The sequence below is a fragment of the Balaenoptera acutorostrata genome, chromosome 1, assembly GCF_949987535.1.
Source record: "Balaenoptera acutorostrata chromosome 1, mBalAcu1.1, whole genome shotgun sequence".
Taxonomy (NCBI): domain Eukaryota; kingdom Metazoa; phylum Chordata; class Mammalia; order Artiodactyla; family Balaenopteridae; genus Balaenoptera; species Balaenoptera acutorostrata.
In genome coordinates, this window is record NC_080064.1 from 100,981,624 (window position 1) to 101,006,987 (window position 25,364).

The 25,364-nt window shown below is 37.1% G+C and overlaps 2 protein-coding genes across 4 annotated transcripts in view; both read right to left on the reverse strand.

The window, feature by feature from the left end:
* PHTF1 (putative homeodomain transcription factor 1) overlaps positions 1 to 6,548 on the reverse strand; it is a 62,003-nt gene extending 55,455 nt beyond the window's left edge. For both annotated transcript variants that reach the window (XM_007169370.2, XM_007169369.2), the window contains exons 1-3: positions 6,041 to 6,548; positions 5,654 to 5,728; positions 4,956 to 5,012 (exon numbers count right to left, since the gene is read on the reverse strand). In XM_007169370.2, the coding sequence (XP_007169432.1) occupies positions 4,956 to 5,012; positions 5,654 to 5,698 (102 nt within the window). In that variant the 5' untranslated portion in view covers positions 5,699 to 5,728; positions 6,041 to 6,548. The remainder of the gene's footprint in view (positions 1 to 4,955; positions 5,013 to 5,653; positions 5,729 to 6,040) is intronic.
* A 2,073-nt stretch (positions 6,549 to 8,621) lies between these two features.
* RSBN1 (round spermatid basic protein 1) overlaps positions 8,622 to 25,364 on the reverse strand; it is a 49,725-nt gene continuing 32,982 nt past the window's right edge. For both annotated transcript variants that reach the window (XM_007169368.3, XM_057529118.1), the window contains 5 exons: positions 22,493 to 22,630; positions 22,041 to 22,183; positions 15,262 to 15,429; positions 13,890 to 13,998; positions 8,622 to 13,248 (listed from right to left, as the gene is read on the reverse strand). In XM_007169368.3, the coding sequence (XP_007169430.2) occupies positions 12,775 to 13,248; positions 13,890 to 13,998; positions 15,262 to 15,429; positions 22,041 to 22,183; positions 22,493 to 22,630 (1,032 nt within the window). In that variant the 3' untranslated portion in view covers positions 8,622 to 12,774. The remainder of the gene's footprint in view (positions 13,249 to 13,889; positions 13,999 to 15,261; positions 15,430 to 22,040; positions 22,184 to 22,492; positions 22,631 to 25,364) is intronic.

Below are 25,364 nucleotides of genomic sequence, written 5' to 3' on the forward strand. Positions count from 1 at the left end.
AGTCTGTTAGTTCCTGTTATACAACATAGTGATTCCATATCTCTATAGATTTCAAAATGACCACCAATATAAGTCTAGATATAATCTGTCCATGCAAAGATATTACATAATTACTGAACATACTCCCCACACTGTACATTTCATACTGGTGACTCATTTATTCTGCAACTGGAAGTTTGTACCTCTTAACCTCCCTCACCTATTTCTTCCCCTCACCACTCCTCTCTGGCAACCACTTGTTTGTTCTATCTGTAACTCTTTTTCTGTTTAGTTATGTTTGTTCATCTATTTTTTTAGATTCCACAAATAAGTGAAATCATACAGTATTTGTCTTTCTCTGACTTATTTCACTTAGAATAATATCCTCTAAGGCCATCCATGTTGCTGCAAACAACAAGATTTCATGCTTTTATGGCTGAGTAATATTCCATTGTATATAGATACCACATCCTCTTTATCCATTCATTTGCTGATGGGCACTTAGGTTGCTTCCATATCTTGCCTATTGTAAATAATGCTGCAATGAACATAGGGGTGCATATATCTTTTCTAATTGGTGCTTTTGTTTTCTTCAGATAAATACCCAGCAGTAGAATTGCTGGGTCATATGGTAGTTCTATTTTTAATTTTTTGAGGAATCTTCATACTGTTTTCCATAATGGCTGCACCAATTTACATTCCCACCAATAGTGCAAAAGGGTTCCCTTTTCTCCACATTCTCACCAACGCTTGTAATTTGTTTGCCAGGTGTGAGGTGATATTTCATTGTGGTTTGGATTTGCATTTCCCTGATGATTAGTATGTTGAGCATCTTTTCATGTGCCCATTGGCCATCTGTATATCTTCTTTGGAAAAATGTCTATTCAGATCCTCTGCCCATTTTTTAATTGGGTTGTTTGTTTTTTTTTTGTTGTTTAGTTGTATGAATTTTTTGTATATTTTGAATATTAACCCCTTATTGGATATTCCATTTGCAAATATCTTCTCCCATTCAGTAGGTAGTCTTTTCATTTTATTGATAGTTTCCTTCACTGTGCAAAAGTCTTTTAGTTTGATGTAGTCCTATTTGTTTATTTTTGCTTTTGTTTCCCTTGACTGAAGAGACATATCCAAAAATATTACTATGACCAATGTCAAAGAGTGTACAACCTATGTTTTCTTCCAGAAGTTTTACAGCTTCAGGTCTTACATTTAAAATCTTTAATCTATTTTAAATTTATTTTTGTGCATCACGTGAGAGTAGTCCAGTTTGATTTTTTCGCATGTAGTTTTCCAGCTTTCCCAACAGCATTTCTGAAGAGGCTGTCCTTTCCCCATTGTATATTCTTGCCTCCTTTGTTGTAGATTAATTGCCCATATAATACACTGCCCATTTCTGGGTGGTCTATTCTGTTCCACTGATCTATGTGTCTGTTTTTGTGCCAATACCATACTGTTTGGATTACTGTAGCTTTGTAGTATAGTTATGACAAATTTTCTTGTGCTGTCTTTGTCTGGCTTTGGAATCAGGGTAATACTGGTCTCAAAAAATGAGTTGGGAAGCATACTTCCTCCTCTGCTTTCTGAAAGAGTTTGTGTCGGATTAGTATATTTGTTCTTGACCTAATTAACTGCTGTTCATCCTTCAGATCTCACTTGAAGCATCAATTCTTCAGGGAAGGCTTCTCTGACCTCATTGACTAGGTCCATTTCCCTGTTATAATAGCTTGTAAATAGTAGCTCTCCTTCTTAGCATTTATCACAAAGTAATTTTTATTCATTAGTAGGATTAATTTTATTACTGTTTGTCTCTCACTTTACCATAAGCTCCAAAAAATGTTGAGTGTTTCTGCTCATCATTATATAGATATAGTGCCCATCCTACTGCCTGACACATGGTAGGTAGGTGCTCAACAAATATTTGTTAAATGAAGAATACGTGAACACTGTTTTAGGTTTTTTGTTTTTTGGGGTTATTTTTGGCTGTGTTGGGTCTTCGTTGCTGTGCGCAGCCTTTCTCTAGTCGCAGCGAGCGGTGGCTACTTTTCCTTGCAGTGTGCAGGTTTCTCATTGTGGTGGCTTCTCTTGTTGTGGAGCACAGGCCCTAGAGCACACGGGCTTCAGTAGTTGCAGTGCGTGGGCTCAGTAGTTGTGGTGCACGGCTCTAGAGTGCAGGCTCAGTAGTTGTGGTGCACGGGCTTCATTGTTCCGCAGCATGTGGGATCTTCCCCAACCAGGGATTGAACCCGTGTCCCCCACATGGGCAGGCGGATTGTTAACCACTGTGCCACCAGGGAAGTCTCTGTTTTAGTTTTATTTTTTATATTTCTTCCCCTTCTTTACTTTGACTTATTATTGTTTTATTTCTCAGGTTCTTTGTATGTTAACTTGAATCATTGTAACTCTTTCTTCCTAGTCAATCTAGACATTTTTTGTTAATACAGACATTTAGAGTGATATAATTTCATCGAGTATTACTTTGGAAGCATTCTACAAATTTTGTTATATCTATGTTTTTATTTCTATCCTTCAAAAATACAGATATGATGTGTCCCCTCTACTTAAAAACCATACAAATTTTTTCATTTTATATAGTACAGTATCTAAAGTTCTTAGTAAAGCAGTCAACTCAGCTCTAAACTGATTTATGACCTATCATCTCATCTGTTTACCTTATACCCCAACCAGATTGGGCTACTTCTTCTTCCCTTATACAAGCGTTGTACTTCTGTGCTTAGCACCGAGCAAAATGTCTTAAACATAGTAGCTCAGTAAATTTCTGTAGAACAGTTCCTACCACTTTTCATGATCCAAGTTAAGATTTTTTTAAATTTATGTTTTTTATAATTTTGAATTATATTTTTATTATGTAATTTCTAATTTTATTGTATTGTGATCTGATGTTAATATTGTTATTCTTTTTTGTTTTTTAATTTTCTTTCCTTTTTTTCTTTTTTAATTTGTTTTCAAAAAAATTTATATTTGTGTAATCTGTTTTATATTGCATTAAATACTTCTTTGTGCCTTATACTTTGGTCAGCTTCCATCTAAGACTTAAACATACTTAAAAAGATAACTTGGCTTTTCTCCCACTACCATTAGACTATAAAATTCATGAAGGCAAGAACCATGTGTGTCTTGTTGACTGTATTCTTTGCACCTGGGAGGCCTTGGTACATTAACTCAGCAAATTTTAGAGTTCCCTTTAATTTTATTCTTTCCACTGCTAAATTAAAAAGTATACATTAAGGAGGTATTAGATAGATTACCTTTTGAGAAAACAATGAATAAAAATATACATAATAGGTGGAGTTTAATCAAATACAGAAACACTGAGTTCCTAGTATGACTCAGAATGTTCTAAGAGTGGGATACAAATGCAATGCCTGCCCTTGAGGTCCATGAAAACACACAGGTTAACAAATAACACAGGATATGGTGTACCAAAAGGAAGGTATGTATAAAATGGCATGGAAATAAGAGTTGAGGAAATATTTAAATTGGGAAGGGGAAGGAGGTAGGTAATGAAATTCTATAGCAGGAAGTAAAATCCTTTTAAGGATAAATAAACCAAAACCCAGACAAACTACAGTGCTTGTTCAAGATCACAAGGCTAGACAGAGGTCACAAAAGGAGATCCAACTCCCAGTTCTGTGCTCTTTCCATTATACCAGACTTACTACCCATACTTTTCAGAGCTCACAAAAGAATAACAGGACAGGATTTAGAGAGTTACAAAATAAAACTGGAGGATTTATTCATCCTAATCCCATCTCCTATTAATATAAAACATCAAGGACTGTACAAAATTATGAAAAGTTAGCCAAGTACCATGCAGTTCAAACAACTTTCTAGTTGAGTGGCTTACAAAAAGAATGTGCCCTAAAAGTATTTCACCCAAGATTTAAACGTCCCAGTCCAATCAATCTGACTTGGAGATAAATAGAACTATTAAGTTGTAGTACACCCATATATACATTTTTTTTTAATGTTAATAGAGGGTCTATGGAAAAATCTTTAAAAAAGAAAGGTCCAAAAACAAAAATCTGCCAGCCATTATTCAGTACTTTCCAAGGAGGTAAGACCCTGGAATCTGTAGATCTAAGTATTAATGTCAACAGAGAGACATTCTGTAAGGGCAGGATGGTCTTTAGGTTTTTCCCCATCTCTCAAGACTAGGCAATTACATTTGGCTACCAAGCAACCTTTCCATGACTAATTTGCACACACCCCCAAACATGTTGATCCCACAACCCTGATTTTGGAACATTAGATTATTTAACCCTCCCCTCCCCTATTATAAATTAATAAACTGGCATTCTGAATTACACATCCTTTTTTGGTTGCTTGGCTAGCATGAAATAACTCCAAGAATCTGCTCAGTTCCAAAAGCAGTGCAGAAAAAAGTTTAAGAACCTGAAATACTTAGGCCCATACTCTAAACCAGTAATTGAAAAAGAGATTCAGGCAACAAATGGGTTTTATTTGACTTGCAGGGAAGAAAAAGAGGAAGAGGAGGTAGGGGAGGAGGGGGGGAGGAGAGGGAGGGGGAGAATAGGAAGTAGAGGGGGGAAGGAGGAGGAGGAGGAGATGCTCTAAAAAACCTGGATATTTCACATAAAAATGCATATTCACAGCTTCTCTTCAAAACCCTGAAGCTGTGGCAATACTCGGTCTGCGTTACCACAACTAACTCTAACTACCGCCAGAGTTAAAAAGCCATAGCCCCATTTATATGGGACATTTGCTTTCAAATTCATCATAGACCAACCACCCCTTTTTATTTCCCTGATACGGAGGCCAAATGTCAATTGTCATTTATCATCCCATTTGCAGTGTTGTTTTCCTTATAAACTTCAAAGAACAAAGAACGCCATACTTGGTGGATAAGTGCAGAATTTTTAAAAAGTAAATACAATCCACTCTTCATATTAAAGCAGTAAAACAAAGTGAAAAAATCAAAGAAATCAATTTACCTTAATCTGAGTCTGTTCGATTGACTTTTCCCATATCTGCTGATCATATGCTCCAATCTGAAATAGGAAGCAGGCTATTTAAGTGATGCAAAGGAAATCCTTTTATTTGGGTCAAGTCTCACAAAAGTCATGAAACTATTAAGTATCCATATGATATCTGGGAAATGTCTGTGCTTCTCTGAGTCTAGAATAAATTATTATTTCCTAGGACTATTTCCTTCAAAATTCTCAAGTTAGCTGGATCTAAAAGTAAGTTGAAAAGCAATGACCAAAATATTTCAAATTAAATATCACCTTAAAAGATACTTCCACTTAAGAAAAACATCAGTAGGAAACTAGAGAGAAATAAAAGGTAATGGACAGCTCATTAAGATTGTTGACAGTACCAATCTGAGCTGTGCAGATAAAAAGTTTTATGCCTGAAAAAACAGCAGTTTGATCAGAAGCAAACTCTCAAAGCATTGCTGTGACACTGTGAATGCAGCCTGGAGATGGGAGGTTGAAAATCTTATTCGGGGACCTGGAACTGAGTTCAAAAGACCTAATGACCTTGTCCATCAGTTTTTCCATTTATGTTGAGAGATAGCATGTAAGAATACCTGCACTAACAAGCTCAGGGAAAACTAACATGATAGGTATTCTTTGTGGGACCTTTTTGCAGGAAGCATGCTTTACAAATAAAAATACATTGATATTACCTTCTTTTGGTACCACGATATAGCATCTCTCTCATTTGAGGCCATCTGTGTCTCCAGCCGGAGAATGGGATTTCACTGAAAATGAAGGAAAACCAGTCGGTGAGTCCAGTTGCAGAAAGGTACTCTCCCAGTTTGGGTAGAACTCAAAAAACGCTTCCCTCAGCCTCTCCATGCGCTGCTGACCGTCTCGTTCCCCGGCTGTTTGCCAGGAAAAAAACAAAAACAAAAGCATACCAAAAAAACCTCTGGCGCAGTGGCGACCGGAGAAGCCTCTCTGCGATATTTTGTGCGAGTGTGTTCAGGGATGCAGGGAAGAGGGAGAGGAGAGGAGGTCGCTGGAGTTGACCTGCACCCCACCTCCTCCGCTCCCCAGGGTCCTGCTCTCACCTGGTGCCCGCTGCCCCGCAGTCCGGCGGCCGGGACCTTCCTCCTCAGTGGCCCCGGCCCGGCCATGAGGCCGGGGGCGAGGCGGCGGGCCAGGCAGGCCTCATCTTCCCCCCGAGGCGGAGAAGCCGTCTGGGCCGTTACCATGGAGACTGCGGAGGCCGCCCCAGCCTCGGAGGCAGCCGGCCGCCCAGCGCCCAGAGGAGGGCAGTCTGTTGCCAGAGAGCCGGCGCCCTCCAAGCCCGACCTATAGGGTCATCGGACAGACCCTAAAATAAGCAAAGAATGAGCTAGGAAAGGAGGGGGATAGAAAGTGAAGGCGGTCTTAGCTAGGCTGCCAGTCGCTACGGCAACGGCAAAAGGCTTTGTGCCCGCTGGAAAAAGTCAAGTGCAGAGGTCCCAAGGCCCGGGTGGCAGCTGCTTCGGGGCGGCGGGCGCGCGTCCTCGCTAGGCCGGGCCTGGAAGGGACGTGACTCAGCCGGCCGAGAGCTAGGCAACAGCAGCTCCGCAGACCACGGTGCAGCGGCGCCGCGGCTTCCGCTTTCCGTGTTTCGCTGTGAAGTTGGCTCCGCCCCCGGCCCGGGGCCTTCCCGCCGAGCCTCCGCCAGGCTTCGGGACCGAGGGGCTGGGGGGCTACACGGAGATCAAGGCCAAGAGCAGCTCCCCCAGCTCACCTTTCGGGTCACTTTCTCACAAATGACTTTCCCAGCCCTTCATCTAAAGGAGGTCGGTCCAGATATTCCAATAGTTCCCCGTTCATTTCTTTGCAACGCTTATCTTTCCTTGTGTTTTCTGTTTATTTGTGCTTCATTATGTCCTATCGGTCTTCCTCAATGGGCTGGGGGCTCCATGAGGTCAGAGACTAGGGCCTGGCAGGAGCCTGGCACACAGGTTCTCAACCTTTGCTGAATGAACGAATGTTTTCATGAATTTATGCTGTCCTGGGACGAAAGTCCTGGCAGGCTGCGGCTTATTAATTCCTTTCCTCTCCCGTCCCTCAGCAGCTCTGGGACTTAAGCTTTCTGGGTGCTCAAGGTTAAAGGAAGAAGAGGGCCAAGGCTTGGGGGGCAGTTCCAGGACTGCCAACTGTCATTTGGCAGTTCCCAAATTAGGGTAGGGGAAGGTAGCGGCGGGAAGAATTGTTTCTAGGTTAAAAATTCAAGCAGGCTGATAGAGGTCAGGAGAAAGGAACGGTTGCGACCTCCAGTGAATATTTAAAGATACATTAAGAAGGTTTTAAGCCTCTTTCCTCCTCTATACTTTTTTGGCCATTAACGGAACACTGACCCCTAACGGCCATTCTCACCTCACTTGAAGCATTGTCCTTGCTTGCCCAGCATTGTAGCATTTGAGTCAGTTAAAGCTAATGAGATAACGATTAGACCACTGCAGAAAGCCTAAGTGCAGTTCTAAATGTTTTACATCATTATTTTTGATTATCAAATCGACATAAGGTGGAAGTTATTATCCCCGTTTTACCGATGAGGAAAATCGACTAAGATAAAAGTAACTCCCATAGAACTAATGTAAAATTATTTCACCCAGGCTTGATTTTTATATTCCACACATTGGCAGTAGTTTCCTTTCTGCTTTTGCTTCTTGACAGCTTTTCCCATCCTTAGAGCTGAACATGACAATTCTGTTTGGTTTCAAGACAAATGGCTGACTTTAAAACACACACACACACACACACAAAAACAACACTGGAAAAATGAAAAAGTCATTTTTTGTATATCTAAATATTTGCTTTAAGACGTAAATAACACTAATTAAACATTTTACTTCATTGCTTAGCACACAAAGAGGCTTTGGGGGGAGTTCCTGGAAGAACTGAAATCAGGTAAAGCTCTCACTGAGCAAAGCGTGGGCTTTGAACCCAGAACTGCATTCAAATCCCTGCTCCCACTAACAAACTATGTGATTTCGGGTAATTTATTTAACCTAACAAACCTGTTTTCTCACCTGTATTATGGAGATTGTATTGTTACCTTCCTACTCAAGGCTGTGAGGATTAAATGAGCTACCCTCATAAAAAGTGCCCGGCCCTCAACAGTTACTCAAAAAACATTCGTTCCCTCCCTCTTCCTTTCCTAATCATAAACAAGAGCTATCAGTGCTTAGGACAGGTACCTCAATTAAAGAGAAGTTCACACAAATAAAAACTGATGAGGAAAAAATCCAGTGAGTTATGTCACTTAATACATCAATGACATCTGAAACGTCTATAAACCCCCTTCATTAACTAACACTGCATGCATGTACTTTCAAAAATATCGACATCCCCAGAACAAAAATTTAAGATTATTCTCATAGGGATAAATCAACTTATGCAGCAAGAGGCGTTAACTGCCACAAATACCAAGCATAGTTTTTCTTCTTCCCCCAAACTAACTGCCTCTCAATATGGATGAAATTTTCCCCCAGTATCTATGAACTTTCTTTAGGAAAGTCAAGATTTTCTAATTTTGTAATCTCTAATAGTACAAAATAACAGGGGACAGAGAAGGGAGGGACAAATACTTTAAAAACAGGTTCCAGGTAGCCAGAATTCACAAGTCCTATTCATTTCATCATGAAACATCAGTAAAGGACAAATCAGACTTTGTTTATTAAAAAAATACTTTACAGGAAAAAAAAATCTATGCATTCCATTGTCCTATTTTACAAAGAAATAGCTTAACAATTTAACACACTTAGACAGCTACAAAAAAGCACTGTGTTAAAAGGATTATTATTCACACAAATTTAGATTTAAGACTATTCATTAAAAACCTTTTTAAAACACTCATTAATGTCAATAAACAAACTAAGGCCACAAAACGCAAATAGTCCGCCAGGCAAATTATACATTTCATCTATATGCAAAGACCTCTTAGATAAATTAAAGCCACAGGAAAAAAAGTCTTAGCTGCCAATCAAAATGGAGTTTAGTCACAGAAAACACTATTACATGAAAATTTACAACATGTGATAGTAGTACATAAGTATTTCTTTAGAGAGAATTGAAAAGTGCTATATTAAGAGACAGTGGTCTCAACTACATGCACAAGTGAATCCTAAAAGATGTATGAAGAAAATGGAAGGCCATAATATTTACGGAGAGATACTTGCTTTTAAAGCAACAAACTTTCAGGATGAGGATAGGTCCCTTATGTGCTAAAGAAAAACATCTGTCTTGTACATTTCCTCTACTTACTGCATGACCAATAAATACAGCTACAACCTGTTTTTTAAAAAATAATACTTAGCAGAAATATGAACCTCTGGCATGTGCTAGTGAAAGGTTTTTTTAAAAAACTTGTAGCAATGATAAAACAGATTTATCAGAAAGACACAAACTCAATTATTCTAAAGATATAAATGCAAATAAAATTTTAATGGCAAATATAGATGAAAATAAATGATCTAATAATGAATAATAATAATCAAGAATACATGCACTAAGGGGTTTTTTGAATTTTGGTATCTTGTTCCTAAATTAGCTTTCATTCTAGACAATATTTATAGAGGGAAAGGCAATAAGCAAAAGTTTCTCCAGTCATTAAGCATGAACTTTATGCCTATTAAGACTGATGCAAGACATCTTTTCCTAAGGTTTAGTAAATAATTTTATATAAGCCCCTTTTTCCCCCTACAAGAGCTTTTAATTTGTCTACTGTTATTCCAACTATCTCTAAGGGGAAAGGGCACCTTTCAAAAGTCTTTAAATTCAAAATAATAAAGTACCAGTGAAACAAATTCTAAGTACTAAATTAGCAAATTAAAAGTACAATTAAGCCTAGGAATTCATTTTTAAAGAGTTAAAAACTTTGGAAGGGAAAGAAATATGTCGTTTTTATTATTATTGCTTTATGAATTTGGGATACTTCTTTGAATCATAATCCTACTCCTAGTGTATCTTGGTAATTATAGAATGACTTCTGGGGCAGGGGGAAGACTTTTCTCCTGATTAGTGAATACCATAAAATCATTCTAGTTACTAAGTTTACTCATTTACTGGGTCGTTTCCATAAGCACATTTAAAAAATATCCCTCTGCTCCACAAAATACTAAAACTTATAGCCACATTCTGCAAGTAATCTCAAAGAGCTGGCACAACAGGTAACATACCAAAAAAGGAAGATCAGCTTACATTGCAGTTACAACTTCACTGCCATCACTACTTTACAAGTCAGAAGACGCCAGATTGTTCCATGCCTCACTCCACCAAACCAAATAATTTAATGATTTTAGAAAAGTTGCTATCATTTGTATCACTAAACTAGGATACAGCTTTAAAGAAGTAAGAAACTCAAAACTTGCGCTTTTATATTCATCAGTCTTTAAAGCATGCTATTAAAATCTAATACTCACATAAGACATTCAGTTCCCAGATACATTACTAGCTAAATGTTTCTCTCTCGGTTCTACTGCAATTCTAACATACAATGAATTTATTAGTACATGATTTTAAACATTTTTATACTCTTTTAATATGTTATATTGGAGTTGAGGGTAGAATGTTTTATAAAAAGAAAATGGGGATTTGCTTTTGATTGTAGGTCTTTGCAGATCCGCTGGTTCCTGAGTGATTATACACAGTGATGGCTGTCAGGAGACAGTCTCCTTGTTTATTAGCAATGACCAGCTTAGATGACAGATGGCATCTGCTGCTGGATGGCAAGTGGGAGATGGGGAAATCGGATCTTGGAAGACAAGAAAAAAAATTAAAAGTTTTTGCTTTAACAACCTTGTTCTTCATGATTATTTTAAAAAGCAAATGTTGCCTGAGAAGAATTTTCCTTTGCACAGCCTGGTAAAGCTCTATGAAATTCTTCTGGACAGAAAAACAAAAATAAGAAATAACCCAAACCCACATACTTTGTGATTAACCCCTTCCCCCTAAAATAACAAAATAACAAAAAACACCCTCAAAGGCAGGTCCCTTAAAAACTAGCCTTGATAAACCAGAATTTACCCTAAAATTTATACCCAAGATTTTAAAACACCCCTGCAATAATCACATTACTGTTCATACCATTCTAATTACCTTATTTACAAAGATAACTAAAACCAACATCACTTCCAATTCATAAATGGTTTACATCGAAATGTTTCTCTATTTGTCTTCATCCTTTTTAACAGAGAATACATACATATACATATATATAAGGAATAATACAGATTCTAACTAATCACTGCAGTATTTGCTGATGGTTACTTTTCTATCGGTTTACACAGTGACCTCTATACTTTGCTAATATGCATTTAACTACACAACAATATTGCACAAAGTAATATTTATATAAGATTTAACCTATTTCAGAATATTTTAGAGAAAATTCATATTTGATATTTCAAAAGATGCAGCTAAGTTTTCATGGTGACAGACATAATAAAGCAGCATCTTTTTTTGCCTATGTTAATGTAAATATTCCAAATCTCAACCTCCAGGAAAAAAAATCTCCAAATTGCACTATAACCAGGTAGATACAAGAATCTGGTCTTAGGTGTGGGGAGTACTCTTCCTTTAATAAACAAAAGGTCTATTGTATTATTAACTAAGAGAAAGTGAAATGTGTATCCCATTAACATTCTAAAATAATAGAAAGTTAAGACTACACTAGCTATATGAACTGTGCCTGTTCGAAAAAAAATGGTTAAATACTCAGGCACTAATAAGGATTAGGCTACCTGAAACTCTAGGATGAAGTCTAGTGCCATATTCTTTATTAGACAGTAGCAACACAGAGTAATAATAAATAAACCCAGGTATTCACCAGTTGAAACTGTGAACTGAAGTATCTCAACAGATCTTTACGATGAAGAGGTTGATGCCAAGTGACAAAAATAGTTTTTCCTAAGTTTCATGCACAAAATATGGCAGCCTCATCTGAAAGACAGGTATCATTCTCTAAGTCTGATACTCGTGATCAGTTTAGGAAGCAAAAGTATCCACACAGAATGTGAGGATGCTAGGAAGCAGAACAACAGAGTATTGTGTCAACATCATCTATTTTACCCAAAATATCTTCCACAGTTACCATGTATTCTAGAAGAGATTAATGAACCATGGAGAATGAATGACCAAGGACTATTCATCTTTAGATATTTTTAATTGAAATATCCACTGGGCTTTAAATAACAGATACAAAAAAAAGACAGTTTGGATCAGAAAGTGCTGTGCTTTCTCTTTAGTTAAGAAATCAGAGAGCCACTGAATTCCTTAGAAACTATCTGTTCTTTATGGTTGGAACTAAATAACTGACTTGCCCATGTACAAGATGCAGGAATTCTTGCCTGCGCCCTATGCCATTTTTACTGTAGAAATTGAACCTGTGCCATAAAAGCACAAGTACTAACCCATAAATCTGATCTTCTATCACAAAAACAGCAAATATGGCAAGAGACAAGGCAAGATAAAATCAAAGGAAGTGAATTATTTACCAAATAAGAATCTGTTATTCCAGAGAATTCTCATTTTGATTTGAAGAAGAGATTGAATTGTTACCTCACACCTTAAAACAGAAAGTAGCAGCAGACCCACTATTACATACTGTACTAACGGGATAAGATACAACTCTTAACTTTGCATAATCTGTGTAAAAAAGATATGCTTGACATTTGTGGAATGTCATTTCTCTTTATAGAATTATAGGCAAGATTTCTCCAATAAAACTTAACTTAAGCCAGTTATAAAACTATAACTTCACATCAAAATTTAAAAAAGTTAAAAAATGTGTTTGAGTATGTACACATCACACAGGAGTGCTTGAATGTTCCTGTAGATCGTGTTGCTGGTCAGAGTCCAGTCTACTTTCCACCTTTAAAACTGGAATAGGCTGAGTCATCTGATCTTGCTGTAGATTAAGTTCAGATGAAGGTGGGAAGGACGATGAAGCAGTTGTCAAAAGCTGCATCTCTGTGCATGTTTCCTCAGATTCAGTTTTTATTCTCACACACTGGGAGTCAACTTCTAATTCTCTCTTTCCAGTTAAATCACAGTCCACGTTAGAACTGCTTTCTGTGTTTTGAGAGGCTTCCACAACAGGGTGGTACTGTTTCAGCCTTATATGCCAGGCTAAGCTGCACACTGCTGACACTGTTTTGAACTGATGAATGACATTTCTAGGGATGAAGTAGATATCATTGTCGCACAGCTGAATTCTAGCATAACGAATGCCTTCCCGCCTCATTTGGTTTAGTTTCGCTTCATCCACCCACTGCACACACTGAAGAGAGGAAAAACGTTGCATGAGATTTTAAAGTAAAATATGTAAAGATGTAGTCAAATAAAATATTATAATTAGCACAGGAAAACAGTAGGATCTAATTAAAGCTAAACAACACTGTATGATATACAACTTTCTAAAATTTCCTACAATTCTTGAGACACATTTTTCCTCGTATTTTACTACATTTCTAGTAACAAAGTACAGGTTAAAATTAGGATGGCCTAGGGAATCATTTAAATAAGTATTTCAAAATGCAACTAAATATCAATATTCTTTGACCCACATAAGGGCAACATTTGTCTGCTCCTTCAGTGTCTTTCAACCTTTTGCAGGTGAGGACACGCAGGGCAATGGGGTTAACAGCTGAGACTGCTCATGACCAGAACTGAGTTATCCTGGGCCCTCTGACCATCCCAGGCCCACCTGGCATCCCAAAGACTGAAGGATCTTAAGCATTCTACTTGGGAAGCTCCGTTTTAATGATTTTCAACACCCTCCACAAACAGCCTTTAATAGTAATAAAATTAAATTCACTATCCCATGTATCCAACTATAAGATAAAATGCAAAATTAAATAGGTACGGATACTTATTTCCAAAATCTCATTCAAAGAGTAATAAAAAAGCAAAAGTTATTACCTGGGAAACTGGAGGTTCATGAAGGTCCAACTGAAGTCTCTGTACAACATCAGTAAAATCCTCAGCATGAAAACAAATCACATCTTTGGTTATGCGAGGTTGGTCACTCCTAAAATTAACAAAATTAAGCTTTAGAAACAAGCATCTCATAATGGAAAATGATGACAAATTTCAATCTTCCCGTTCCTGGAACTGCTATACTAGCAAAGAAATAGATGCATAACTCCTAAGGACGAAGTATACATTTGTTTCTTTAGTCAATTTAAAAAAAAGTAAAACACCAATAAAGCATTTTTTTTCAAAATTAAAATTAGTTGTTATAAAACTAAAACATCAATGACTAAAAACAGTTTTATTCTAAACTAGATGCATTTGAATCCTCTAACCACTTTGCCCCACCATCTCCATGTCACCCTATAATGTCATTATCAGGATGGAAAGAAATGGACAGAATACATCTCAGCCACACAATTGTCACACCTTCCAGCTTTCAAAGTAGAGAGGGGAAAAAAGCTAAATGATCTTCAACTTGAAATACTTAACCTGTGATTGAACTATAATTCAATCAAACTCTAACGTCCGATCAAACTCTATAGCAATATTGAAGGTCCTGAAGGCACAAAAACAAAAAACAAAGTAAAATACAGTTTTTAAATATGTTCTGAGCCTTGTTTAAACTGGGCCCCAACTGAGTGTAAAAGGGTGCAACCTCTATGAAAAACAGTATAGCAGTTCCTCCCAAAATTAAAAAACAAATTACCATATGATCTAGCAATTCCACTTCTGGGTATATATCCAAAAGAATGAAAGTATGGACATGAAGAGATACTTGTTCAAAGCAGCCAAAAGGTGGAAGCAACCCAAGTGTCCACTGACAGATAAATGGACAAACAAAATGTGGCATATACATATAATGGAATACTATTCAGCCTTAAAAAGTAAGGAAATTATGACACATGGTACAATATGCATGAACCTTGAGGATATCATACTAACTGAAATAAGTCAATCACAAAAAAACAACAACTGTTTGATTCCACTTATATGAGGTATTTAAAGTAGTCAAATTCATAGAAACAGAAAGTAGAATGATGTTTACCAGGAACTGGGGGAGAGGAGAAAAGGGAGTTATTGATTAATGGGTACAGAGTTACAGTTTTGCAAGATGAGAAAGTTCTAGAGATCTGTTTCACAACAACATGAATATACTTAACATTACTGAACTGTACACTTAAAAATGGTTAAGATTTTAATTTTAGTTTATGTGCATTTTACCATAATTTTTAAAAAACTGTCCCCAACCTTTCAAATTGAGTCCACATTTTCTTAAGACAACATTAACCAATCTTGCAGTTGAGTTCCATTAACTTACCATTCACCAAACTGTACAGCTTTCAAAACCCCAACAGCAGCCGTACTCTGCCAGTCAAACCCCTGACCTACATGATCAGCATGAGCTCTTGTCCTATCTTCAAAGAGGACTTCACGGGGTTCACTGGTCCGAGGTAGGTACTGGAGATTTTTAATTTCATTCATTGATCTGTAGTTGATTTGGTTTTGAAGCAAAGAGGGGAAAAAAAGTATTAACAGCAGTAAGGCAAAAAGTCTACTAAAACACCAAATTTTAAATAAGATGAGGGCTGAAAAGGGTTCAATGATTTCGATCATCAGCATTTAACATGCTATAGTGTAATGCTGAATGTGATTACCTTCTTCTCTCAGTATGTCACAATAATATAGAAGCTGCATCTTTGATTTGGCACAATTGTAGTGTTTGAATATATAAAATTTAGTTGTCTAGCAACAGAAAATACAGCTCAGAGTTCAAGGCTGTATGTCTCTTTACCCTGAGTCATTTTTAAGTCTCTAAGCATTCTACTAGACTTAATTCAATATGGCAACCTGAGCAACTACACGATCTCCTTCCACGTTAAAAGAGAAGTAAAAGGCTTCAAACTAATGTGGTAGGGGTGGGGGAGAATAGTGGGAGAATGGATGGGAGTATAGGTGAAACAGAACTGGCTATGAATTGATAACTGTTGATACTGAATACATGGGAGTTTATTATATTATCTTCTGCTTTTTTATGTGCTCAAATATAATATGAATATGAAGCAACAAAGGAAATGAATTAGTGAATGAACAAGAGCAACACATTTCTGGAAGATGAAAAATGATTAAAAGTGTCTTGGATTAATGAAACTGAGCAGAGAAAGCCACAGGCCTAGACTATACAAGAAGGGAATGGCAGCAAAAGAGGCTAGTATGATGATAATGGACAGAAAGGAAGTCAAATGGACAGAAGGAAGGTTGAGAAGGGAGCAAATAAAGTGAAATCTGCACATAAACCTGTCACATGCCACCCTAGTGGTAGAAATTTGGACAGTCAGGCATTTACCCTCATGCAGAAGACTGTGGGTGACCCACCAGCCATCCGTCATCTTAATTTCTCTGAAAGAACTCTGATTTTTATTAGGTATCTGCTCCTACCCTATATGGAACCTCATTCACAAGCTCCAGAGGTAGATCCTGATGAGTTCTGGCAAATTATGCTAAGCTCATTCCCCTTGCCAGTGAATGATTTAGGAATGAGCATGAACTGATCGATTCTGGCTAGCAATATGAGAGGAAATCTGCTAAGAATTCTGCGAAGATTCCTGGCTCCTAAAAAAGAAGTAAAGGACAATCTCTTCTTTTAGATATAACCAGATCCAGATGTGATACCTAGAACTGCTATAGCCATCCAGCAACCATAATGGAAGCCATTGTAAATACAAAGCCTAGGCAAAGAGAATGACAGAGGAGAGAAAAGGAAAAGATCTGTTTCCTTGATGACAGCACTCAGTCATTTGACTACATGGTTCAGAGTCAACCCCTCTGAACTTCTTGAAATACAGGATAACATTTTATTTTATGAACCAGTCTGAATCAATTTTGTTGCTTATAACCAAAAGCATCCTGATAAACTTTCAGCCAAAAAAATCCTGCATGTTCTTCTCTAAACACATTGAACTTACCATATGAATAGAACTAACGTAATCCTCTGGTATTTGGACATATCCTTTAATGCCCACTTCTATGCCTGTTAACTCTGAAGTGAAACCTATCTATTGACAAGCCTCACTGAAATATAAATAGAATGCCCAGTAAGCCCAATGCTGTGTTCCTGAATTCGAACGGGTCAACCAAGAATCACCAGATATGTGAAAACAGCCTACAGCAGCCTGACAAAGACCAAAATATACAATGCTGAAATGTAAGGATTTTGTCAGAAGACAAAAGTCAAGTAAATGTCCCAAAATTGAAAGCAAAAAGATAATAAGAAATACGAGGATAATCAAACTGAGGGATCTATTATTCAGCCAACAGTAGTTTCAGAAAGAAATAATAGTGAAAATGAAGAGATTACTGAAGCAACTAAGCAAGACAAATTCCCAGAAATGAAAAGAGACGTGAATCTTTCAGTTTAAGGTACCCACCAAACAACAAAAAGGATTAAAAAATAAGAATTAAAAGCCCAAAGACGTATCATTATGAAATTAAGCTTCCAGAGAGGAAAAGAAAATAGGTTACTTACAAAAGAACAATAATTACACTGGCATTAAGACTTCTCATAAACAATATTAGATACCAGAAGACACTGGGGCAATGCTAAAAAAAATCCTAAGAGAAAATACAACCTCTGGACTACAGCTAAACTATCAATCATATTTAATGACAGAAAAAGATATTTTCAGACATATGATGACTCAATACCTTCCTTTTCACAGAATATAACTTGAGTATGTGGTCAAGCAAGGAAAAGAAATAAACCCAGAAAGAAGACAACCACAGGTTAAGGCAGAAGAAACATCAAATGGTAGATAACTGTGAAATAAGCTTTTCACACTGAAGTAAGAAAACACAGAGCTCCAAAAGATTTCCAGGTAAAAAGTGATGTGTTACAGCAGACAGTATGATTGAAATTCTGCATTCTTGAGGGTATGATAAAAGCAAAGAATGCAATGTAACTACCAACATTCTCCCCCAAAAAGAGGCTATATAAAAAAGCAACAGCCAAAAAAAAAAAAAAGCAATAGCCAAAGTCATAGAGGAGGTCAGTGTGATTCTAGAAAAAAGTAATGTATCTTAAGCAATAAACAGAATAGAAAATAATTAGGGATATGGTCAAGAGAAGTGTATGGTATCACCTCAAAAATAGGCAATCAAAAACTACAGCAAGGACTTCCCTGGTGGCACAGTGGTTAAGAATCCGCCTGCCAATGCAGGGGACATGGGTTTGAGCCCTGGTCCGGAAAGAACCCACATGCCACGGAGCAACTAAGCCCGTGCGCCACAACTACTGAGTCTGCACTCTAGAGCCCGCGAGCCACTGTTACTGAAGCCCATGTCCCTAGAGCTCATGCTCTGCAACAAGAGAAACCACTGCAATGAGAAGCCCGCACACTGCAACGAAGAGTAGCCCCCGCTTGCTGCAAACTAGAGAAAGCCCGCGTGCAGCAACGAAGACCCAATGTAGCCAAAAATAAATAAATAAATTTATATTAAAAACAAAAAAGGAAACTACAAGAAAAACAGAATTAAAAAAAAAAAATCAGCATGATCCAAGTATGAACCAAGCTAAAAAGTGGCATGATTTTCAGTATCTAGGTGAAATACAGAAAAGAAAGATCCTTGGGCTTCCCGGGTGGCGCAGTGGTTGGGAATCTGCCTGCCAGTGCAGGGGACACGGGTTCGAGCCCTGGTCTGGGAGGATCCCACATGCCGCGGAGTGGCTGGGCCCGTGAGCCACAACTGCTGGGCCTGCGTGTCTGGAGCCTGTGCTCCGCAACGAGAGGCCGCGATGGTGAGAGGCCCGCGCACCACGGTGAAGAGTGGCCCCCGCTTGCCACAACTAGAGGAAGCCCTCGCACAGAAATGAAGACCCAACACAGCCAAAAATAAATAAAGAAAGAAAGAAAGAAAGAAAGAAAGATATTCAGTCTTTTAAAAAAAAAAAGAAAGATCCTTTTGTATATTATTCCTTTGAGTGATAACAAACCATTGGAACCTTAGAATATGAATATTAGCCTACTAGATGGATCTGCAGTAAACATACCTACCCATAACATTTTAAATGCCATTTATTGGCTTTCAAATATTAGAATACATCTATTGACAAAGCACATAAAGCCTAATTATGGTTTTAAAGCAGAATATGAATTAGCAGGGCATTCTCATTAACACAAAAAGATGACATTACTTTTTAAGTTCTGATGTATTCACTCTAATTCAAAGTGCTTTTGAATGCCCCTCTTAAGAATATTTAATCCCAAGAGAAATAAAATTTGATAGCACCTCAGATTAGTTGAGAAATAATAAATTATTAAACAAACGATGTTGCTACAACCGCCTAATTACTTGGAAAGAATATTAAACTAAATTTCTCCCTCTATACGGAAATCAATACCAGGTAGATAAAATATGTAAATACTGAAATCACAGATGTAGTCGGAGGAAATGTAGGTGAGTATTTTATAACACTAAATGAGAAAAGGCCTTTCTAAGTTTGCCACTAAAAAAGAAACCTCAGAGGAAAAGACAGATCTGACAACATATAAATAAAACTCTCTGTGAGTAAAGAAAAAAGAAACTGAAAAAAATTATGAGTAAAGAAAAAACATAAGCTAAAATTAAAAAATGAGAAAAACCTGTAACATAGGAAAAAAAAGTTAATAGTTACAATACATAGGGATTTTTACAAACGAAAAACATCCCAACAGAAATATGAGTAAAGAAAATTAAGAGGGAATCACAAAAGAAGAAATACAAACGCCTCAAAGAAAAACAAATTAGAATAACACATTTTTGTCCAATCAGATCAACAAAGTTAAAGAGAATGTTAGTGGAGAGTATGGGGGAAAGGGTACTATTTTACTACATGGGTGGGAATATAAACTGGTACATTTCTGGAAGTCAATTAGAAATGTATATATACTTTGAGCCTTTAGTAATTTCCACTAAGAAAATAAACAGGCACATGCGCAAAGATATTATCTACCTACCTACCTATCAACCAACCACCCAGCCGGCCACAATCAATGATGTACCATACATGTTTAACAATTGGCTTTAGGGGGGGAGATGGCTCATTTGTAGCTGATATGCTGATTTCTGTGGTATAAATACTCACAACATGGCCAATTTCAAGCTACTAATGTGACCTCACTCAATGTGGAATTGCGAGGCTAATAATGCCCTGTGAGCTGGTACAAACTGGCTCCAGCACACCACTGTCATGTCTGTCTAAACACCATTTATATTGAAAAAAATGGAAACAATTTACACTAATAAAGAATTGGTTAGGGCTTCCCTGGTGGCTCAGTGGTTAAGAATCCGCCTGACAACGCAGGGGACACAGGTTTGAGTCCTGGTCCAGGAAGATCCTACATGCCACAGAGCAACTAAGCCCTGCACCACAACTACTGAGCCTGCACTCTAGAGCCCGCGCACCACAACTACTGAAGCCTGCATGCCTAGAGCCCGTGCTCCGCAACGAGAAGCCACCACAATGAGAAGCCTGTGCACCGCAAAGAAGAGTAGCCCCCGCTCGCTGCAACTAGAGAAAGCCCACGTGCAGCAATGAAGACCCAAAACAGCCAAAAATAAATAAATAAAATAAATAAATTTATTAAAAAAAGAAAAAAGAATTGGTTAAATAAATCTTGATACAACCATACAGTCAAAACTACATAGTCATTTAGAAATGATAATATGGCTGCATCTTAATATAACACGTAAACCTAAGGGGGGAAAAAAAAAACAAGTTTTAAAGTAAACATCATGTAAAGAATGAGTTAATCTGTGTAAAAAGAAAATTTATGAGTATATATTGACCAAAATTTGAAAGGTTAATGTGCCTAAATGGGTAGGATTATAGATATTTTTTGCCTTTTTACTTTTTTCTATTATCTTTTTTTTTTTTTAAGTTTATAATAATCAGGAAACAAACAATGGTCATTTCCTTTTGGGAAGGATTATAGAATAAAAAATGTATACAATACTCAAGAATTTAGAATATCAAGATTCATCATCATGATGTACAAAAACTGCTATGGTCTAGCAATGTACAGAAGTTTTGGTTTACTGCCATGTTCTACCATGCCACCACCTTGCATTCATAAATAGTTTTTACAAAGTATTTTCATGATTATCTCAAGTGCCTAAGGTTATTCCATACTTAGCTCTAGTATTATTCTCCTATGAGCTTTAAGGTAAGGTCTAGCCTAGTCCATTAAAACTCACTTTTGGGTACTTATTTTGAGTTGCTATTTTTTGAGTTGCTAATTTTCAGTCCCATTAAATGAGATTTTTTCATAGTCCTAGAATAAGTTAATCTACATTTGTTTTAAACAAAATAAATTTTGTCTGAAACAATGTTAGGCCAATATGAATTGCTGTAGGAGAATACATCATTGGTTTCATTCAGTAAATACTGATCACTTGCTATGTTAATGAAGACAGAGAAGAATTAGACTGTCCTCAGAAAGGTTAAAATTTATAGTAAAAACCAAAAACATGTAAACAGATCATTAATGAACAGAATGATGTGTGAGCACAGAGAAGAGAATGACTAAATCTAAGGGAACAAAGAAAAGCTTCACAAAGGAAGTGACATCCAAGTTAAGTTTTGAAAATTCGTTAAGAGTTTGCCAGGTAGAGAGGAAGATGGAGGAGGGGATGCCATTCCAAGTAAAAACAGCAGTGCAAAAGCACAGAGTTGTGAAAGACCATGGTTTGGAAACTGAATTCAGTATGACTGGAGCAGACTAAAAGCAGATACACCTAGAAGAGATACTGTTAGGGCCAGATTAGAAAAGATCCTTGTAAACCACACAAAGGAGTTTAGACCTTTATCTTGCAGGCAGTTAGGATCCAGGTTTTAAGAAAAGAAGTGAAAATTAAATTTGTTTTTTGGAAGGATGCCTCACTCTGGAAACTGTGTAATGAGTTCACTGGACTAAGGAACTGACAGCTGGAAGATTTACTTAAGATAGCTCTTCAAATAATTTAGAAAAATGGTTTTGAAACTGTGCTCAAGTCTCAATCATCTCTATAAGCAACCAAATAAAAAAAAGTGCTTCTGCTTATTTGAGAAAAATAAATGTTTACCGTCGTCTTTTGAAGGGTGACTTTGGCATATCTGCTGTAGGGATCATCTGCTCTCCTGGCCTTACCCACATGATAGGCCCATCATCACTCTGGGACCTACACTGGAGTCGAAGGCTAGAAAGTGTACCCCATGGCAAAGTCATCTGGAAGTCAGAAGAATAAGTCACGTTAAAAAAAACTTTTAGACTATTTACAAGTTAACCCCTCACACCCAAAAGAAAGCTCTAAGGTTATTTTGTGTGTGTGTATGAAGAAAAAAATGTATTAGACAGTAATTTATATGTAAAAAAGAATAATTGAAGTTAAGTATTTTACACCAATAATTTTCTAAACATTTCTACTCAAAACATTGGATAAAAAAATTTTAATAGATAAGATTAGCTTAAAACTTTTTAATGGAAAGTGTCCATTTAAGTAATGATCAGAACTTTAATAACCTGAAAAACACTCACTTTCAGAAATGGTGATTCTTCTAACATATCAAGGAACTCTGGGAAATAATCACCAACTTCTTCATCTACTGCTCCAACAAGACTTATCTGCCGCATAGGACCTGCTCGGTAGGTGCCACAGCAGTATGTCCTGTTGACCTGAGATAAAATGAAAGAGGGGGGGGAGAAAGGACTGAAGTACACTATAACATAAGAATCAGGATAGGGTATTGTTTCCAATGTTGCTATTTCTTCTACATGCTAAGAATTCAATGGTCAGTACCTTGGATAAAGTCAACAGTTACAGAAAGGCACCCTAGCACACTGACAAATACATTGATATATGAACCACAAACAGAAATTTCAAGGTGAAAGTTAGTCCATGGTCCAACGTCTCAAGGAAATACTGAAAACATTGAGATAAACTTCTCTGAGAATGATGATTTTTGAACTTTATGAACACTTTAAAGTGATCTTTATTAGGAAAAAAAATCAGTAAATAAACAGTTAAACTGACAGGGCAGGGGGAAAAAAAAATACTGTCAAATTAATCTTCCATATTCATTTTGTACTCCCTAGCTTGAAAGCCTTCACATCAGGCCAGATACCAGGTTGACTGTTATTAAATCCAATCTCCCAGTAGTTCCATATAAGATCCTCCACCCTAGGCAGGCTGATATTTTTCTCTAACCAACTTATGCCATATTTGTATCTATCTGCAGTGATTTTTCTCTTGAATCTGCCCTTCTTGGAATGTCCTCTTTTCTGTCAACCTAAATCTTAATTTTCAAAGATGAGTTCAAGATTTTTCTTCTGAAAGCCTTCCTGATATCCCTTCATAATCTAATGTCTCCTGCAAGCACAGACATTTTCTCTGTACCAACTCTAGTAAACTTAGGGCATATTCTATACAAATTTGCAGCCCAGAGAATCCTAACTTTCAAACAGAATCTACCAATTGATTCAACACAAGCTGATATTATTCTTCTAGTCATTTTCATGTATGTTCTTAATATTCCTACCTCCAATTTGGAATGAATGTTTCTCAAATGTAGAGACAGATCCTGTGCATACAGATGACGAGACTAAAAATGCTGGATTCTAACCAGGATTTCCACCTTGGATCAGTAACCTAGCATTTTCTACCTCAGGTAAGATGCAGATTAGGTTGAAAAGCCTAACATATAATTATACTTTTAAATGGTGGGTCTCTATTGAACAGTCAAAAAAAATTTTTTTAAGAATCACTTCTTACTGTTTCAAATACCACCTCTTTTGCCTCAATAGAAAGCATAAATGACCGTCTAGTATTTCTTACACAGTTCTTTAGTGCTAGTTTTTTAGCAGCATTTTCAGAATCATCCCACTGTTTTTTTTTTTCCATAGACAATTTAATGTCATCCCACACATACACACACACCAAAAAAAGGTCTGAGATCTTGTTATCAAATAGCAGAGATTTCTTAATTCCTTACAAATCTTTCCCCAAAAATCTCCTTAGGTGATCCTTAAACAGCAACCGCCCAGGCCAGAATTACCTTGCATGTATTTGTATGAATTACCTTCCATTCGTTTGTATGATCATCATGCTGTTAAAAGCCAGGGGAGGCAGTCTGGGAAAGAGGATGATTATGGGACATAGAGATAAGGAAGCTTTTCTAAGTAAGCATTATTCTAACCTTTCTAAGCCAAGCACCCTAAAACAACTAAAGCAGAATTTAACTTTAGTACAAGTTCTAGGAATAGTATGCTTTCAGGGCTAATAAAAGAAATACCAGTCTCCTCCAAATACCTCCCCCAACTATTCCCAATTATCAGAAATTCCTTCCAACAAAGGCTTTCAAGCTATGTGGTAAATGTCCTAAAGATGTGTCACAATTTAAATCTCACATAACTTAAGAGACCAATCTTGAAGAAGTACACTGCCATGTGGTAGTTTTCACCAACTTATGTGGCCTGCTAGCTTTGAGACTATACAACTCTTAATGCATTATTAATTTGACGGAATTCACATTACTTTAAATTCTGCACACAAAGTGAGACTGAATTAACATTTTTATACAGTACTCCAAGATTACCTAATTTAAGTACCACTAAATTCTGTGTAGCACTGAACTCGAAGACAACGTAAAAATGCAAACACCTAGGATAATTAATATGTGACATGAATAAATATAAAGCATCCTTTCCTATTTGGAAAGAGAAAGTAAACCTGAAGAGGAGAAATTGCCGAATTTAAGTTTGCTGAGTCTAGAAATAATCAGCCATTCAATTGTGGCCAAAAAAAAGGTAATAGCAGTAAAGCTGATTAACAGTATCTATCACTTATATAAAATAATTTAACAAATGTTAATGTTTGTGATGTATTTAAAAAACTAACAGCACAAGTCAGAAGATGGACAACATTTATGGCCAGAAATTCAACATGTACCAACTGTGTGACACTAATGCCAAACAAGCAAATTACTAATTATCCCCCAGTATCTATTCTACCCCCCCACCTTTTTTTTTTTTAAGGAACAGAACTTCTTGGGCATATGGCTGCTTGGCAGCTAAGTGTGGTCTGTGACTAAGTTCTGGCCAATGAGATGTTAGCACAAGTCACATATGCAATTTCTAGAGCATATGTAATTAAGTGGCTTGCTCTCCATTTCCTCTTTCTCTCTTCTGAGGGCCAAGTTCAACCATGCACATGACAACACCAAAGGAAATGGCAAAACTTAAAGATAGAAGGAAAGGAGAATCCTAGATGACATCATGGAACACAGCTGCTTACCTCTGGGCTTGTTACTTGAGAAAGAAACTTATTTTGTCCTAGCTACTGTATGTGCCATCTCTTTGTTATGGTGGTTTAGCCTATATCTTGTATACTTTGTACTAAGGGAGGCAATAC